The 20,454-nt window shown below is 40.7% G+C and overlaps 1 protein-coding gene across 3 annotated transcripts in view; it reads right to left on the reverse strand.

The window, feature by feature from the left end:
* Window positions 1-20,454, reverse strand: part of ASTN2 (astrotactin 2) — a 759,531-nt gene that overhangs the window by 339,596 nt on the left and 399,481 nt on the right. For all 3 annotated transcript variants that reach the window (XR_008847822.1, XM_056539747.1, XM_056539746.1), the window contains 3 exons: window positions 15,423-15,590; window positions 7,909-7,993; window positions 5,758-5,832 (listed from right to left, as the gene is read on the reverse strand). Coding sequence is in view for 2 of the 3 variants with exons in the window: in XM_056539747.1 (XP_056395722.1) it covers window positions 5,758-5,832; window positions 7,909-7,993; window positions 15,423-15,590 (328 nt within the window). In the remaining variant the exon portion in view is untranslated. The remainder of the gene's footprint in view (window positions 1-5,757; window positions 5,833-7,908; window positions 7,994-15,422; window positions 15,591-20,454) is intronic.

Here is a 20,454-nt window from a genome sequence, read left to right on the forward strand (position 1 = left end):
ACCACGGCAGAGTCTAGAGTCCCCATCAAATTTGTCCGGCAGGGACAAGCGGGGGTTAGGAGCGGCCGGTCGCTGCGGAGGAGTTGCAGGAGCCGGCGGAGGAGATGGTTGTTGCTGTTGCAGCTGCTGTGTCTGTGACTGAAGTTGCTGTATCTGCGGCAGCAGCTGCTGTATCTGTGACTGAAGTTGCTGTGTCACGGTGGTCAAGTATGACAGCTGGTGATTTCGTTGGGTGATCATTAGGGATTGCTGGGCGATCACCGTGGAAATGTCGGCAAGACTTGACAGCGGCACCTCAGCGGAATCCATGGCCGGATCTACTGTCACGATTCGGCAGGCTAGAGGTGGATCCTCTGTGTCAGCGAGGGATTGGCGTGGACCATGCCGGTGGACCGGTTCTAAGATGCTACTGGTATTCACCAGAGCCCGCCGCAAAGCGGGATGGTCTTGCTGCGGCGGTAGCAACCAGGTCGTATCCACTAGCAACGGCTCAACCTCGCTGACTGCTGAGAAGGCGTGGGACAGAAGGACTAGGCAGAGACAAGGTCAGACGTAGCAGAAGGTCGGGGCAGGCGGCAAGGTTCGCAGTCAGGGGCAACGACAGGAGGTCTGGAACACAGGCTAGGAACACTCAAGGAAAGGCTTTCTCTGGCACAAGGGCAACAAGATCTGGCCAGGGAGTGCACAGGTGGAAACTAATCAGGGAGATTGGGCCAGGCACCATCATTGGTGCACTGGCCCTTTAAATTGCAGAGACCCAGCGCGCGTGCGCCCTAAGGAGCGGGGCCGCGCGCACAGGGACAACACAGACGGGGAACGGGTCAGGTACGGGAGCCGAGATGCGCATCGCGAGCGGGCACGTCCCGCATCGCGAATCGCATCCCGGCTGGGAGCAATATCGCAGCGCACCCGGTCAGCAGGTCTGACCGGAGCGCTGCGAATAAGAGAACGCTGCGAGCGCTTCGGGGAGGAGCGGGGACCCGGAGCGCTCGGCGTAACACCTGTCTTTATCTCCTTACCTCATTTGATGGTATTTCACTATGAAGCGCTACTTTTATATTTTTTATACTTCTCAGTTATATTCCATGGTCATGTTTAACCTGTTCAGGATGCCCTGGATCCCCACACCTTAAAGACGCAGGGCATACCTGTACACCCTGATCCCATTAACGGGGTTTAAACCGTTCTAAACAGCGGAGAACAAGCTAAACCCCGTGGGTCCCGGTTGCTACTGGCAGCCAGGACCCACGGCTAATGTCGGGCACCACTGATCGGGCCTATGCCCGGCATTAACTCCTTAGATTGCAGCATCTAAAATAAAACTAAAATTGTCCCAGCAGCTCAGTGGAGCTGATCGGGTCTATCGTGACAAAATTGCGATGTCCCGATCAGCTTTCCAGACGACGAGAGGGTCCTCACCTGCCTCTTCCTCATCCAATTGGCAATCTACTGTTCCATGCCTGCTCAGCAGGCTAGAGAAGCACATAGCTTAGAACACTGATCAATGCTATGCTATGGCATAGCATTGATCAGTATATGCAATTAGAAGATTGTATGTTTTAGCCCCCTATGGGGGCTAAAAAATAAATTTAAAAAAAGTTAATAAAGGAGCATTAACCCCTTCCCTATTAAAAGTTCAAATCACCCAGTTTTCCCATTTTTTAAACAAAATAATGTAATAAAGAATAAAAATAATCATGCGTATATGTCCGAACTATTAAAATACACAGTCGCACGGTCGATGGTGTAAAATACACAAAACCGCACGGTCGATGGTGTACTCATAAAAAACAATACCAAAGTCCAAAATTGTGCATTTTTGGTCACTTCATATACCTTAAAAATATTCATAAAAAACTATCAAAAAGTCCTATCAAAACAAAAACGGTACCAATAAAAACTGAAGACCATGGCGCAAAAAAATGAGACCTGTATGCAGAAAAATAAAAAATGTATAGGGGTCAGATGACAATTTTAAACATACTAATTTTATAAGTTATAATTTTTTTTTAAGTAGTAGAATAAATAAAACCTACATAAATTGGGCATCCCTGTAACCGTATGGACCTACAGAATAAAGATAAGGTGACATTTTTATTGAAAAGTGCACTGCTTAGAAACGGAAGCACTAGAAATTTGCAAAATGGCATGTTTTTTCCATTTCACCTCAAATGATGTTTTAAAATAAGTAAAGTCAATACAAAGTAAAATTGGGGATGCAAAAAACAAGACCTTAAATGGGTCTGTAGGTGTAAAATTGAACTTTTTTAGAACATGAGGAGAAAAACGAAAGTGCAAAAACGTAAATTGTTTTGAGTCCTTAAGGTAAAAAAAGGTCTGAGTCCTTAAGGGGTTAAACCACAGTATGTAACTGGTTAACCTGCAAGGAATGAAGGTTTCTCTGCTCCTGGCAGTGAGTGTGGGTCTTGGCTGTCATACCGTACTGGGCGGCTGCCGCCGAAAGCCCCTTAGTGACTGCTATAAAAACAAATAAGGGCCGTCAATAAAGGGTTAAATATTTTTTAAGGCAGACTTGATTCCCTGTTTACATGGGATTGAATGGTGATTACATGGTGCAACCCCAAATTATTACCTAACCTGATGGACCTGAGGAAGAGAGAATCCTCCTTCATAATGCATGGTCTGCTACTCTTTAATAAATAAACTTATTTTCAATCCATATCCGTATTGTGATTCCTGCACTATACATTATAAGTAATAATTTATGGTTTTGCCATATAATCACCATTTTCTCCAGGTGTTATCAAAAAATCAAGTCTGCCCCGAGAATTTACTGAACACCTTCTGGACCTTCAGTTGGTGTCAGCAGCAACCTCCAAATGTGGTGTTAAGAAAGGCCTTCATTGGTGTCGTGCCCAAAACATGACAGAATCGGGTGAGCGCACATCTGTTTTCCTGTATAACCTTTGTATATCAAGGGTAACAGCCCATATAGCGCCTATTTTTGTTTATTTTTCTGGTTTTTACTGTGACGCTGCATTATCAATACTTGTTTAGTCCAGTTAGGCTACTAGGAAAGAAGGAGAACTTTTCCTTAAAAATACAGTGGCAAATAATGGAGTCTTTAGGGCTTTCATTTTTATAAATGATTTTAAAGAAATGTGTTGAGCCATATCATGAACACTCTGAATTTATGTGCGACTGTTAGTTAAAACCATGGTTAACCATTGTATAATTAAATATGATTTTATGAGGTTTATTGAACAAGATTTACAACCTCAAGCAAAATAAACAACTTCCTGTTTTCTCTACTCGGAGTACAGTGTGTAGCTCCACACCACAAAAGCCGAATATCTCCCGAGACCGGTGATTAATTTTCACTCTCATTAAACTGTGTCAAGGAGATTAATGTACCGAACCTCAAGCAACAGGATTAAATTGTAACATTGGGCGAGTGAAGATCATCGCACTGTGCACAACTCTTCCAGCAATGGCAAAAGAAATACTGTACATATAGTCCTAATATGAAACTTCTTTTACATAGGTTTTTAAGAGCATTTTCCAGTTTCTTAAATGAATTGTTAAAGGAGTAGTCCAGTCTTGAAAAGCGCTGCCTTCGTCAATCACTGCTCTGCCATAGCGCTGTATTGAGGGAGTGTGTCGGCCGCCGCTTCGTGCGGTGGTCAACATGCCCCCTTCCTGCAGGCTGCCAGGGCCCCAGCGGTTGGACCCTCCGCGATCTGAAACTTATCCCTTATCCTTAGAAAAGGGGATATGTTTTTCAGGACTGGACTACTCCTTTAATGCAACATACCAAGGCTGGCTTATAGTTACTAGTGCAGTTGGAAAGTATTGACCCTAGTTCTTTTAAGGTTGCTTACGTTATAGATGGTCTACAGTAATGTTCCCCAACCTGTGGTGGACACTGGACTACAGAATAAAATATTTGTAGATAATGCCTAAAGGGGTACTCCGGTGGAAAATATATATTTTTTAAATCAACTGGTGCCAGAAAGTTGAACAGATTTGTAGATGACTTCTATTAAAATATCTTTACCCTTTCAGTACTTTTTGGCAGCTGTATTCTACAGAGGAAATTCTTTTCTTTTTGAATTTCTTTTGTCTTGTCCACAGTGCTCTCTGCTGACACCTGATGCCCGTATCAGGAACTGTCCAGAGCAGGAGAAAATCCCCATTGCAAACCTATGCTGCTCTGGACAGTTCCTGACAGGGACAGAGGTGTCAGCAGAGAGCACTGTGGACAAGACAAAAAATAAATTCAAAAAGAAAATAATTTCCTCTGTAGCATACAGCTGCTAAAAAGTACTGGAAGAGTAAAGATTTTTTAATAGAAGTAATTTACAAATCTGTTTAACTTTCTGGCACCAGTTGATTAACAAAAAAAAGTACCCCTTTAACTGTGTTAATGTATTATCACAATACAGAGCATACTATTCTTCAAGGATAGCGGAAGAAATCAGGGTATCAAATAAAGTTTAGTGGGGTTTCGTACTATCAGCATATATCACCTATCTAAAGGATAGGTGACAAATATGTGATCACTGGGGGTCCAACTGCCAATCATACTTGGCAAGTCTGTCAGTCCCTCAGCATCAGATGGCTGTCCTTGAGATTGTCGGGGATCCCCCAGTCATCACGTATGGTTAGGCGATAAATTATTTTAGTGGGAAAGTCTCTTTAATGTTGATGAAGCTGTAACCAACTCTCCTGTGGTGTTGCTGAACTGCACTGTCTTGCACATTTTTGTATTATGCTAAATAAAGCATTAAGATTGTTTCACATACCTCGGCGATTGCCATTCTGCTTCACTTGCTGTCAACATAAAATTGACAGTGGCAGGATGCTAGAGAACGCAATGCCCTCAGAAAGCCTCAGGCTGCAATGACAAAGGATCAGCTCCATGCAATCATTTCGCAAGGAGCAAGTTTGACCCCTGAACCAATAATCATGCGCATCACTACTGTTTAAATGCTACTGTCAGTTTTGACAGTGGTATCTAAGCAGTTAAAATAGCTGCCATCTATCACTCCATGTTAGCTATTCCCTACGCTGGCCCCAGGATGAGTATACTCGTTCTGGTTGTAAACAGCATCCTAACAATGCCCATTGGGGGAGATTTATTAAAACCTGTGTAGAGGAAAAGTGGTGTAGTTGCCCATAGCAACCAATCAGTTTGTTTCTTTCATTTTCAAAGAGGCCTGTGAAAAATGAAAAAAAGCAATCTGATTGGTTGCTCTGGGCAACTGCACCACTGTTCATCTACACAGGTTTTGATAAATCTCCCCCATTGTGTGGGTTAGAAAAAAAATAAACCTCTACCTTCCTCAATCGCTCCTACAGTACCAATGCTGCCCTGCTCTGGTTCCTGATGAAATTATGTTTCTGAGCTGCAGCGTGACTGATGGGCCCGGGAAGCACCCAGGACCAATGTGTCATCCTGCCATTTCGCAAATCACTGGGTGATGTAGGACATTTCTGTGGCCAGCAATATACTGAGCTGCAGTATCACACATTGGGCCCGGGTGTTTAATGGGCCCAACATGTCATACTACAGCTTAGGAAGACAATCGCTGCAGGGGACTGGAGCAGGACACCAGAGGCACCATAGGAGCACTGGAGGTAAGTAGAGGTTTATTTTTTTATATTACACACAATGGCTATAGCTAGCCCCCCCCTTTATATATATCCACTTTAACTATATAACATTTAATACCATGCACATCACACACAGATTATATGATTCATAAACTCTTGTTTTATAGCAGAAATTCTTACCTGAGGGTTTTCTCGGGTGCTTGCTGTCCTGTCACCAGATCATAGCCCCTTTCCAGTGTGTTGTATGGCCATGGCCTAAAAGGAGTATGTAGCTATTTATTTATTTAAAAATCTACTGCACAATATCAACACATTCTAAGCCAAAACAATACAATTAATTAAATTATAACATTTCCATATAGAACACAGATTTGCTAAAACAAACAAACAAAACACAACTCTCCTTATTTCATTTTTACTTTATGTATTTTATAAGCTAAAATATTAGACAGATGAACTCTGTCTAGTAGGTTAAAGGGGTACTCCGGTGAAAACCTTTTTTCTTTTAAATCAACTGGTGCCAGAAAGTTAAACAGATTTGGAAATTACTTCTGTTAAAAAATCTTAATCCTTGCTGTACTTATTAGCTGCTGAATACTACAGAGGAAATTCTTTTCTTTTTGGAATGCTCTCTGATGACATCACGAGCACAGTGCTCTTTGCTGACGTCATTATAATAATAATAATAATAATAACTCTTTATTTATTGTTGTTCTTTTGTGGGATTTGAACCCAAGGCCCCAGCACTGCAAGGCAGCAGTGCTAACCACTGAGCCACCATGCTGCCCTTAGCATACATCTGCTATGCACGGTTGCTAAAATGGACAGAGATGTCAGCAGAGAGCACTGTGCTCGTGATGTCATCAGTGTTCCAAAAAGAAAGGAATTTCCTCTGTAGCATTCAGCAGCTAATAAGTACTGGAAGGATTAAGATTTTTTAATAGACATCATTTACAAATATGTTTAACTTTCTGGCACCAGTTGATTGAAAAGAAAAAAGGTTTTCACCGGAGTACCCCTTTAAGCAAGACAAGTAGACTAAGACCCGACTAGTACCTCCTTCATCTGTCTCCACAATGGACAAAGAAACCCAGATACTTGCTTGCAATGGAATCTCAAACGTGTGGAAACAAGAAACATCTTCCTCCCTCAGCTTCAGGATTTAATAGTACTGGTTATACATAATGTAACCAGATGAACTAGTGAAATCTGAGCTATTCCATGCAACTAACTCATATATATATATATATATATATATATATATATATATATGAGTCCAAAAATCACTGCACAATCAGGTCTTAGATGAATAAAAGCTGGTGTTTTTTATTCCCAAAATAAAGTGCAACGGTTCGTCAGCAATAGCCTTTATCAAGATGCTTGATGAAGGCTATTGCAGCCGAAACATTGCACTTTATTTTGAGAATAAAAAACAGCAGCTTTTATTGATCTAAGACCTGATTGTGCAGTGATTTTTGGACTCTTGTACTACTATCCCTGGCTGGCTGGTGCGGTCTCATCATCCAATATGTGTCTATATATATATATATATATATATATATATATATATATATATATATATATATATATATATATATATGTATATGTATACCGCCAGAGGAGCTGAGGCCAAAATGACACTGGTTTGACCTCCAATGGTAGAATTTACAAGTTCAGAACTACAGAACTTCAAAAAATAGGCAGAATAGTGGGCAATGATGGGCATTTTATGTTACCGGAAAACAACAACAACAAAAAAAGGATTTAAATGCTATTCAAGATCTGTAACATGCTGGCTAAATATTTATGCAACAAAAGAAAGAAAAATAGAGGGGGTGCGCGCCCAGTGAAGATCGCAAGATAGGTGGAGAAGAACGGTCAGAATAAGTTACTTTTTACCGAAGCAGGTTGCGCTCAGAGTACAACACCTTGGAGGGAGTATATCAAATAAGGGTGCGCAGCCTTATCCTTGGACCGGTAAATGACACCTCGGACAGGATTATCAATGTAGCCAGATTGAGTCTCACAGAACCTGTAATAAAAAACACAACTTTGGACCTTACCTGCAGCCTCAGCAATGGGCTCCCACCCATCCCCCCACAGGGGGGATGGGCGAGAGCTCATTGCTAAGGCTACAGGTGAAATCCCATTTGGGTGAAGTGTCGTCAATAAGGTTGTGTTTTTTACTGTGGGTTCTGTGAGACTCGATCTGGTTACATGCTGACATGATAAGAAACCTAACATGTAGATTCTTGTAGCTTGCAAATCTAATTTTTATATGCAGAGCAATATTAGTCACCATAAAATTCAATGTGCTTTGAAGGAACGTACCCTTGGCTTTGTCCCCAGTCACTACGTACACACAAATGAGGATGGTTTGGATCAGGAGAGTAGCCATCATGACAACTGCATAGACCTGTGGACACATTCATAAACATTAGTATGTTTAATCCCTAAAGTTTCTAATAAAAGTATGATAAATATTGTCATAAAATAAACATTGTCATGAATCCCTGTGGGCTCATACTTTGTATAGGCAGACAACCCAGGGTACACTGATGTACCTAAGTGCCATGGCTAATATACTGGCATATCGTGTGCACATTTAATCTCCATGCAGACTAGAGTAAAACAAGTTTAATGGTTCAACGCTTAAAGGGGTACTCCACTGGAAAACATTTTTTTAAATCAACTGGTGCCAAAAAGTTGAACAGATTTGTAAATGACTTCTATTAAAAAATATTGTTCCTTCCAGTACTTATCAGCTGCTGTATACTACAGAGGCAGTACTTTTCTTTTTTAATTTACTTTCTGCCTGACCACACTACTCTCTGCTGACACCTCTGTCCATGTCAGGAACTGTCCAGAGCAGAATAGGTTTGCTATGGGGATTTTCTCCTGCTCTGGACAGTTCCTAAAATGGATAGAGGGGTCAGCAAAGAGCACTGTGGTCAGACAGAAAGGAAATTCAAAAATAAAGGAACTTCCTCTGTAGTATACAGCAGCTTATAAGTACTGGAAGATTTTTTTATAGAAGTAATTTACATCTGTTTAACTTTCTGGCACCAGTTGATTTAAAAAAAAAAAAATGTTTTCCAGTGGAGTACCCCTTTAAGTTTCTATTTACTCTATGTCCTGTGTCTTGAGTTCCTTATCTATTTCTTGTTACGGTATGCTGATTCTTGCATTTGGAACCTTGCCAGGTTATCTTAATGATCTGATAAAGGGAAATTCAAAAACATGTTGTTGTTAGGCCAGGTTTGTTTGGTTTTAGTTGTATTTAAGTTTGTATAAATAAATATTTCATTATACATTAATTCTTATTTTGCCTTGCTGAACCCTTTGGATACGACCTATGCTAGGCTTGGTTTCCTAGCAATGTAAAGGATCGTCTGCGGATCAATTTTTTTACTGAAGCTCCATTCGCAGTTCAGTGGTTGGTTTAAATCCAATAATCCAATATTGGTGTTTTTCTGTATGGTATCAAACTATGTTGTGCATTGATTTTTTCCTCAGTTTGGTATATGAAAGTCATTGAGCCCTGCTTAATGTTTCTCAGTCTGCTTTCAGCATTATGGGGGAGATTTATCAAAACCTGTGCAGAGGAAGAGTGGTGCAGTTGCCCATAGCAACCAATCAGATCGCTTCTTTCATTTTCCACAGGCCTCTAAAGAGGCCTGTGGAAAATGAAAGAAGCAATCTGATTGCTTGCTATGGACAACTGCACCACTCTTCCTCTGCACAGGTTTTGATAAATCTCCCCCCATGTGTTTTTTTCTGTGTCTTTAGTGCCTTCTGCATGTTTAGTTTGCATACTTTAGTTCAGGGCTAGTGCAGGGATATAACAGGGACAGCAAACTCAGGATGGAATAGGGGGAGATAAAGGGAAAGAAAGAAAAAGTCATATTCTTCCAGTGTTGTCTTTGCCAATGTTTGTTCCATTTATGACTATTGGCTGTTATCAATTTGAGTCATTCATCCCCATCACCTCCAGTTTCAGGCATCTAATGGGGATTTATTGTTTTGTTCTTCTTCTATTAATACATGTTTGTATGATTTTCTTTCTGATTGCTGTTTGCATTTTATCCTTTTTGTGCCATACTATAAGTCCTGAGGGTATTTGGAAGCCATTGCAAGGACACAGGAAAGGCCAATGCTATAGGTGAAGTCAAGTTATATATATATATATATATATATATATATATATATATAGACAAATATGGACATTTATCAACGGGTTTGGTCAGGTTTTCTTTACTATAATTGTCGCAAAATTGTCGCAACTGCGACTACGCGATTTTTCGTGCGACATTTTGACTGGAAAGCGAGAAAAGCAAGTTTTCCAAAACTTAACTATGTAGTAATAATTTTAAAATGGACTACGGGTAGTCAGGTATTTATTAACTGCGACAGTCGCAACTGCGCAAAAAAAAGTCGCAACAGCGTTAAAAATTGACTAAATTTACTCCAGCTCAAACATGGAGCAGAAAAAGCTACTACCAAAGTAAAAAAGGAAAAATTGCTTACGTGAAAGAAAATTATCAACAGGCTGAAACCAGTTGATAAATAAGTCACACATAAGCAAAAAAAAAGTAAGGAAAAAATTACTAAAAAAAAGAATACATAAGCAAACATTGATAAATGTCCCTCAAAGAAACTAATCCTGGTGATAACCTGTAATTACCAGAGATAAAGTATTGCTGTTCATGCAGTTCATAATGTAATGTTTAAAGTGGCTCCAAGATAAAGCTTCACTTGCTGCGGAGTAATATGGCGATGTGTTTTACACCTAAGACATAGCAATGCAGGATGGGGACATTTGTCTATGGTGAGTAACAAAATAAATTATTCTAGGGCTAATGTGTACATTATGTACTTCCACTTGGCACGTAATCTTGCTTAGAGCAGAAACTTAAACTTCGACTGTCACATATAGATTGCTTCCTGCTTCTGTCCAAAAAACATTTCGGCTCCGCACCACAGGAACCATGAAAACTCAATTTCTGTGTAGTTAGAGAAAAATCTTACCAGTCTGACAGTGAGCATTCTTTTTGTCCTTTTACTGTTTATTGCAAATGTATTTCTACTTATAATGCTTTGGATACTGGCACAGCAAGACGTTCAGTAAATCTGCCTGTTGTTGATACATAGGCCACAGAGGCACACTGTGACTTCAGCCCATCAAAATCTTAGCTTAAGGCAAAAGACCTTATTTTCAACTATTTGTCTACTTCTGTAACTCACATATTGTTAGTATTTCCATATTGTATTGTCCCAATTTTAAGTCAGTAATGGAGAATGTGAAAGTTGCTCAAAACCTCTTAAAGGGGTACTCCGGTGGAAAACAACATTTTTTTTTTAAATCAACTGGTGCCACAAAGTTAAATAGATTTGTAAGCTACTTTACTATTTAAAAATCTTAATCCTTCCAGTACTTAGCAGCTGCTGTATGCTGCAGAGGAACTTGTGTAGTTCTGTCTGACCACAGTGCTCTCGGCTGACACCTCTGTCTGTGTCAGGAACTGTCCAGAGCAGGAGAGGTTTGCTATGGGGAACTGCTTTGATTTGACAGTTCCTGACATGGACAGAGGTGTCCGCAGTGAGCACTGTGGTCAGACAAAAAAGAACTATACAACTTCCTCTGTAGTATACAGCAGCTGATAAGTACTGGAAGGAATAAGATTTTTAAATAAAAGTAATTTAGAAATCTGGCACCAGTTGATTTAAAAAATATGTGTTTTCCACTGGAGTACCCCTTTAATTCTATGTGGTTTCCGCACTGAGAAGATCCACAGCAAATCTGACGTAGAGTCCACAGAGCAAAAAGTCTGCAGTGTCTGAACTCATCCTGATAGTATAGGTCAGGGTTTCCTAACCAGTGGCTCTGGCCTTTTGCATGTGGTTCTCCAGCTAATAGTAGCTAAATATATTATATATATATATTATAGTATTAAAGACATCTTTTAGAGCCTTCATTTTACCCTGAAAAAAGCTCAGATTGGAATGATAGAAAAAAGACTGTACTCACTTTTACTGATCCCTTGCCAGAGCCAGTTAATGACTGCCAGTCCTACTGTCGAGTGCTTCCTGGTCTCTTTTTAACACACAATCTAGGCTGAGGTGTGTCACAGCTATGCCCTGTGTGTGAAGCAAAGACCAGGAAATGTCTGGAAGCAGGGACCAGCAACGGCACCAGTGGGGAATAGAAGGCAGGAGAGTACAACTTTTTTTTAGTTCCCATGCAATGTGTCAGCACGTAGCTGACAAATGCTTATGGCCTTGGGATTGGCTATCAACATAGATATAGATATTATAAAACTCATTTGTAGCCTAACATAGTTGTACATGTCTGCCATTGATTGCCTCTGCATATAGTTGTATTAATACACTTACTTGACAATGCTTTTTTTAATATAGATGACATATACTGGTCAGACACTGTTTTGCCATATATTTCTGTACCAACAGTCTATGGACGCAATAAATGTTCCTAGTGAATATGCCAAACAAAGAGAACAAACTAAGTGTGAACCTAACTGTACTACTCCATTTAGCAGCGTAAAAAAAGCAGGTCAGGTCTTTGTATCTAGAAACTTTTTTTTTTACCTCTGTATTTATTTTTCTAGATTTGTTAAAGGGGGGCTCCTCGGCTCAGCGTTTGGAACAAACTGTTCCGAATGCTGGAGCCGGCGTCGGAGCTAGTGACATCACAGCCCCGCCCCCTCGTGATGTCAAGCCCCGCCCCCTCAATACAAGTCTATGGGAGGGGGCATGGCGACTGCCACGCCCCCTCCCATAGACTTGCATTGAGAGGGCGGGGCTATGACGTCACAAGCTCCCGGCTCCAGCGTTCAGAACAGTTTGTTCCAAACGCTGAGCAGCGGAGTACCCCTTTAAGTAGGGCTTTTATATATATAACTTTCTTCAGTACCAGAAATACATTTAGTAGATTTAATAAACAGTGTTTTCCTCAAGTTTTAATTTTACTATATGTAACTGTGAAATATTGTTTAGCGAATTGGAGCCATTATCCAGCAGATTATTGTGCCTACCTCGTAGGCATGAAAAATGTGCCCCATTCATCCAAGTCTGGCCATTATTCGGTACACAGTTTTGCTCATTCAGCATTACACTATGCATATCCATGCTCCGTTCAATAAAAATTGTCTGTAAATACACTCAGTGACGTGCGGAATCTGATTTGTCAATAGAAAGACAAGGAGAGAAAGCCAATTTCTAAGCCTCAGTATTAGTTCATACACTTCTTACACCTATTTAGTTTCCAGGCAGCAGTAAATGTCAAGGCAGTTTTCGCCTTGGCACTTTGCTTTTACACTACTTTATTTTTGTACTGTAAGTAGGAATTGATAGATATTTCCCGTGGTTATTGCTAGTAAAAATTCCCTGCGCTATTACCTACCAGACTGCTTAGTATTTTTATTTATTTTTTTTCAGGTCAATGTGGAGAAAATACAGAAGCAATGAAGCATTTGAAGAAAAATAATATTTATTTCAATATAAAAAAAACAAAAGGGAAGAAAAAAAAGTTAAAGTAAATGTTACATTGTAAATGCAGTCAACAAGGAAAAGTGCTGCAGAGACGAAGTGACTTATTCGAGAACCTTTCTGCAAATTTATTTTTCACTTTGCTTACATTTACATATAATAAGCCTTTAGTGCATATACCATTACCGGCAATTGCCCTTCTATGATATTATTGCAGGAGGAATTCTGGGCATATTGGAAAGTATCAGAACTATGGTATGTTTTTCATTATTGGTATCGTACTTGTCACGGCCAAATATATTTTTATGTGCTATAGCTAGAACAATACCAATAACAATCAATTTAGGTTTATAGTTGGGATGTAAAAAACAATATAAATATGTGAGTTTGGCCAAACGAAAAGCAGGTTATTGTTGGCACCCCTGAGTCTACTTTCTGGGAATTATTGGGGGTTTGCAACATTTATAGAAAATATCATCTTCTGAGCTCGTTACCATTAACTGGTCAAGACCAAATGTTTAGATGGGGAGAGGGAGGCATTATCTGGGCTTCAAAACATTTGCAAATGACCTTTGTCAAACCTTGATGGCTCGATTACAGATCAATCAGGACATGATGACGATGGCGGAAGCAAAACATACATATATCATCGGGTACACCCAAACACGTGGTTTAAAGTTCCTAGTGTGCTCTCCATGTTGGGAACCAAGACCTAGATGTTCTGCTTCCCTACCTAGGTACATATTTTGGGCTTCAGAAAGCCACAGGATTGGGCGCCAAAACACATTGTTGCATGTTTAATGTGTGCATCTACACCAAATGAAATGGAAAATTAAAACCTACATTTGTCTATGGTGGTTCTACAGTAGAACTCTATGCAGAACCAGCAATTTTGTTCATGGCATTTAGGTATGGAGGGAGGATGGTGGAGCTGGGTTGTAGAGTAGTAGACTGTATCTTTTTTCTTGTGAAATATAATGTTGTGTTTATGTACAGCACAACCCTCCAAGGTTAGTGGGCACTTTGTTTTTCTTAGTAGAGAATATACTTCCCTAGGGAGGGTACCCTTTTTATTTGGCTTTTTGGTGTTTTTGGGCAGAGATATTCCTTCTAAACGTTCACCGCTTAAGCTATAAGAGCGGGCTACCCAGCAGATAACACCCCTTTATTAAAGTTACATGCATTCAACAGCAATTAAGGTTCTTAAATGTTTTTAGATTATACATCCCTTTTGGTCTCACTGGCATACTTATTACTGTTTAAATAAATTATTCATGTTCAGTCAACTATGAACCCCTGGGATCTGAAGCTGCTCACATTTCTGCCATGGATTTGAATCCAGTGAATGCTTTGCAAAGGGTAAAATCCACAGCAAGTCTGCAACAAATATGCATCCAAATCTGCACCAAAAGTGCGTGTAACACAAATGCAAACACCTGGATATGTATGATTCTCCCACATTCTAAAGGGTCGTCATTGTCCATTATCTTATACTGTAGTTAATCCAGCAAATATCTTCCAATTATTACATCAGGACTGACAGCAAGCAAAGATGTATGTAGTCCAGCTCACTCCCTCAGCCCGTCGCGCCAGGACCGGCGTGGGCAACACCGACTGGAACCAACAAACAGAAGCAAAATGTCCAGCGCGAGTATCAAGGAACAGGATGTTTTATTCCAATAAAAGCCAAAAAGACCAGGAGAACATGACAAGGTGACGCGTTTCGGTCCTAAAACTGGACCTTAGTTAGAATAAGGTCCAGTTTTAGGACCGAAACGCGTCACCTTGTCATGTTCTCCTGGTCTTTTTGGCTTTTATTGGAATAAAACATCCTGTTCCTTGATACTTGCGCTGGACATTTTGCTTCTGTTTATCAGTACTGACAGTATTGTTAGGCTGGGTTCACATATATCAGGTGTCCGGCATAGTTTCCCTCCGGAGTGCACCGGAGGGAAACTGATGCTAGAACTGATGCCATTCATTTAAATGGGACAGTTCGCAATCGTTCAGCGTCTCAATTTTGACACAGAATGGTTGAACACACTGGAGAGCATCGGACAGGGGAACGCCAGATGCCATACAACTGATGACAACTTGTCATCAGTTGTGGCATCATTTGCCTCCAGATCGTGGCTGAGTTCACCTTTGATGGATTCCGGACATAAGTGAACCCAGCCTTACTGCTTATTATACATGTAAAATAAAAGTGAATGGCTGCATTAGAAGGTATTTATAAGCATTCCTGGGGCTCGTACATAAAGACTTACCCCAAGCATCATGTATTATGAATGAGAGCATGGTTTATTTAATCACTCTTATGAGGTCAACCCTTGACTCACCTGTTTCGGGATCACAGATCTGCTCACAGGCATCTATTGTTCTTTGGCCGCAGAGATCCCGCACCCATTGAGAGCTGGCATTTGCTTGATAGTAGAGGAACAGTTGGGCAGGGTTTACCCAGTTTGACACATCAAGAAAGCTTCCTTCACTGATCACAAAGCTGCTCCCTGCAGATAAGACAAAGAAAACAAAGCTGATCAAAAACTTCATACAAAGTCGCTTCATGTCTACGGTCAATAAAACTGGGAGGCAAAGTTATCAATTTAATTTCATTAAGACGGAACTGAATGTGTAATAACCTTAGTTAAAATAGCACAACATATGAAACTGCAGTCCCTGTTATCTTGTATGGAAACGCTTTCTTTAACTGTGTTTATACAAAGTCAATGCTGTGATCTGACCAAACGTTATCCCGAATCATAAAGGGATTATATGTCCTCTGTTTACCACCTTTTCTTACAGATTAATCCAATAGTTAGCAAAGTAAAGATCAGAAGAGCTTTTCATTACCGGTACAAAGTGTAGGTTCACCTCTGCTAAACCGAAGGTGACTCCACACTTGATATTGCATAGACAGCAGTCCCCTGATATACTTCAATTACTAGAATCACTTACTTCATGAGTTGGAGTGCTCTAATAATATCCCAGGGAAGCAGAAGGAAATCTTGTATAGCTTATGTGTGTGTTGTCTGTATTATATTGTAGTGATGTTTATAATCTATGGTTAGAGGTCCCATCAGTTGCAGACTTTGTATACTCTGAGTTATCACCAAAACACTTCATGATATGTGTCAGGCTAGTAGCTTTATTTCTAAAAATGTTTCATTTCTTTTTTAGAAGATATGGGCACAATTTATAAAAGGGGTATTCCAAAACATAGGGGGTCATGTAACATCAGGGAGGTTTTGGTGCCCCAAGGTGCACATTTTAACACATTTCACGTCTGGTTGGCATGTATCATGATGATCATGTGTGCTTTCTAATATATTCCAGCTTAACATTAGAGTGCGACTTTAGCTTAACCATTGGTGCACAGGTTTGCGTCTCAGGCATTAAAAAGACTTGGCTTGCTAAACATAATAAATAGTCCCTCCCTTTGCGCATGATACATTTGCAGTGCACCACAGAAATCAGCATAGCACAGCCTGCTGCTTATGGTTTGGGGTGGAGCGGCCTTTGTGCAAACTGTTCGACTTTTCCAAAAGTTGCCCATCATACATAGGGTGGAAATTGTCACATCAGTGAAACCACACTAAAAACACACCCAAAACAGGCCCACTGGCACGCTCAGGGCAATTAGCTCGCACATGTTAGAAAGCCAAAACCACCAATGTGCACCAAATGACCAGAAGCACAGGACTTGATACATCGTACCCCTTCCCTTCAATTGATGGACATACTCAGGGCCGGTTCACACTACATTTGTAGTGTACGGGAACCGGATATGGCTGGGGGGGAGCAAAAAACGGGCACTCCCGTATCCCAGCCGCACCTGGCCTGTATGTAATGCATTTCATTGAGCCAACCAGAATCAAACACTGACTACGGTCAGCTCAATTTTGCCCTGTATACAGTTCTCCTACCGGACCTAAAACCGTGTTATACCACGGTTTTAGGTCTGGTAAGAAAACCGTATATGAGGCAAAAATGAGCCGACCGGAGTCAGGGTTTGACTCCGGTTGGCTCATTGAAATTCGGTTGGCTCATTGAAATTCGGGCCGGATCTGGCTGGGATACGGGAGCATCCGGTTTTCGCTCCCCCCAGCCGTATCCAGTTCCCGTACACTACAAACGGAGTGTGAAGCCAGCCGAACTGTGTAACTATGTTTATTCCCTATCCACAGGAATAGTCAGATCTCGAAAATGGGGGCCTGAGTCTCCTGTCAAAATTGAGTAGCGAGTAGGGTATGAACAAAGTTGCTTCATTCTTACTCTATGGGAATGCTGAAAATAGCCCAGTAGAGCACTCAACTATCTTAAAGGGGTACTCCGCCACTAGACCTCTTATCCCCTATCCAAAGTATAGGAAATAAGATGTCTGATCGCTGAAAAACGCTGGGTGCAGGCGGTAGGGTTGTGACATCACAGCTACACCCCGCATTATGTCACTCCGCCACTCCCCCTCCCATAGACTTGTATTGAGGGGGCATGGTGTGACTGTGACATCACAACCCCGCCCCCCACTCCAATTTTCAGAACAGCATTTTCTGAATGCTGGGGTAGCGGAGTACCCCTTTAAGAGGACTTGCCAAGAGATGATAAAACATATTACTGGTAGCAGTCTAAAAGCAGAGACTTTTACTAATCTTCCTGATTAAAGAGTTGTGCCACATTTTCTACTATCTGCTTCATTCTGCAGTATTTACCAGTGAAAATTCTGGGCAGTATAATTCAAAGCCATGTTAGATTATATATTGTTACTTTATACTGTATATCTGTGGAAATCTTTCCCTAAGCTTTTTTTCACAGTTATCTTAACCTTCACTTTGACATACATAAATAAACGCTTACCTTCTGCTTAAAAGGAACCTGTCATGTGGGAAAAGCAATCTGATCTGTCAGCAGCATGTTATAGAGCAGGAGGAGCTGAGCGGATTGATATATAGGCTTGTGGGAAAGTATTCAGTATAAAGTATAGTTAAATAAATATCTACTTATTCTGGTATTAAGAGCCCAATGGGCGGTACTCATTAACTAATGAATGTTTCACAGTCATCTCTGTATGATCACTTGTTCAGGGAAAACTGTCAATTACTGGGTAGTACCGCCCACTGGACTCCAAGAGAAGGGAGTTCAATCAATAATTAAAGCAAACAGGTTATACCAAATTTTTCACTTCATAACTATTTGTCCATCTGCTCAGCACCGTTTTCTCTATAACATGATATCTGCAGATTAAACAGCATTTTCATGGTAACAGGTTCCCTTTACAGAGGACCTGTGGTGTCTTTGTAAAAAGTATGGTGTTTATAGTATGATGACAATTAATAATGTGACAAAAAAGCATTTAAAATTTTTTTTACATTTACACCGTTCACTGTACGGGATCATTAACATTATATTTTGATAGTTCGGACATTTACACACGCGGCGATACCAAATATGTTTATTTTAAAAAAATTACGCTTTTTGGGGGTAAAATGGGAAAAATGGGCAATTTTTATTTTTATTGGGGGGAGAGGATTTTTCACTTTTTTTTCACTTTTTATTTTAACATTTTTCAACTTTTTTTTTAACACTTTTTATGTCCCCATAGGGGACTATCTATAGCAATCCTTTGATTGCTAATACTGTTCAGTGCTATGTATAGGACATAGCACTGATCAGTATTATCGGCTATCTCCTGCTCTGGTCTGCTCGATCTCAGACCAGAGCAGGAGACGCCGGGAGACGGCCGGAGCCAGGTGAGGGGACCTCTGGCAACCATTACAGAAGATCGGATCGCCGCGGCAGCGCTGCAGGCGATCCGATCATCTATATTATTATGCGCATTGCCGCAGATGCCGTGATCTGTACAGATCACGGCATCTGAGGGGTTAATGGCGGACATCCGCGCGATCGCGGATGTTGGCCATTACCGGCGGGAACCTGCCGTATATGACGTGAGCACCGTTCCGACGCTCACGGTCATACACAGAACGTAAATGTACGTCCTGGTGCAGGAAGTCCGTGGTGGTTAAGAGGTTAATGCCGTCCCCACTCATGTGACAGAGTACCTGAATGATCAGATGGGCTAATAAGCCCTATATCTTTGGAACAGTGGGGGCAATCCCAATACTATAAACAGGTATATGATCAGCCTTCCCCCTTCCCTGATGGTCTATGGATTCTGGTATCTCACTTTTTACAAAGAGCAGCAACCATCACCACACAAACAATGGAAAACATTATACATTCTGTATCCAATATAAAAAAAATACTATATTTGAAAACTCTGCTTTTTGAGTGATATTTCAATAGAAATTCCAAGGTTTATCTGCAGCCCTGAGTAACAGTACCGAGGAGCTAAAATCAACGCCAGATTTTGCACCAGAATTTGCGCCAGAATTGAAAAAAACCCAGACTAACTCTCCATTTTGCTAAGAAAACCCTCTGGGAAAAGGGGCATGGTCTCAGAAAAGGGGAGTGGTTGCCTGGAAAGGGGTGTGGTCTCAGAAAAGGGGTGTGTCACCGACATTTTCACAAAAACCCAACATATTTACTAAGGTTTCCACATAAAATGTAGTGAATATGAGCTGAGGAAAACCAGACAGATAAGAGCATGTGTAAAAAAAAGCAAAGTGTAGGGAAAGTAGAAAATTTAGGAAAACCTTAGTAAATACTGTGGAAAATAAATTGTAGGGAATTAAAACCCACAAAGAAACCTACACAACACTCTTAGTAAATAAGGGCCAATGTGTGTGTGTGTGTGTGTGTGTGTGTGTGTGTGTGTGTATGTATGTATGTGTGTGTATGTGTGTATGTTCCAGCATCACGTCCAAATGGCTAAAGATATTAACATGAAACTTGGCACACATGTTACTTATATGTCAACAACAAACATAGGATAGGTGATTTAACCCTTACTCAACCCCATTTGCCAGGGTCGTGGTTTTTGTTTAAAGTCCCATACAAGTCTATGGGAAATATATGTTACTGCATAACTTCCAAACAACTGGAGATATTTCGATAATACTTGGTCATATGTTACTTATATGTCCACTTAAAATATAGCATAATTAATTTAACCCTTAACTACCCCCATTTGTGAGGGTCAGGGTTTTTGTTTAAAGTCCCATGCAAATCAATGGGACATGTATGTTCCCACATAACTTCAGTACGGCTGGAGATATTTCAATACCTGGTACACCTATTACTTATATGTCAAATAAAAACATATGATAGATAAATTAACCTTTACTTACACCCTTATATAAAAGATGTTTTTTCCAAGTATATGGGACTTCCAGTACCTTACTTCACAAGCCCTGCTCTGCATCTCCTGGTGAATGTGTAAGTCTGGCTTGCAAGCCACACCCCATCTCACAAAGG

Source organism: Hyla sarda, chromosome 9 (assembly GCF_029499605.1).
Source record: "Hyla sarda isolate aHylSar1 chromosome 9, aHylSar1.hap1, whole genome shotgun sequence".
NCBI lineage: Eukaryota > Metazoa > Chordata > Amphibia > Anura > Hylidae > Hyla > Hyla sarda.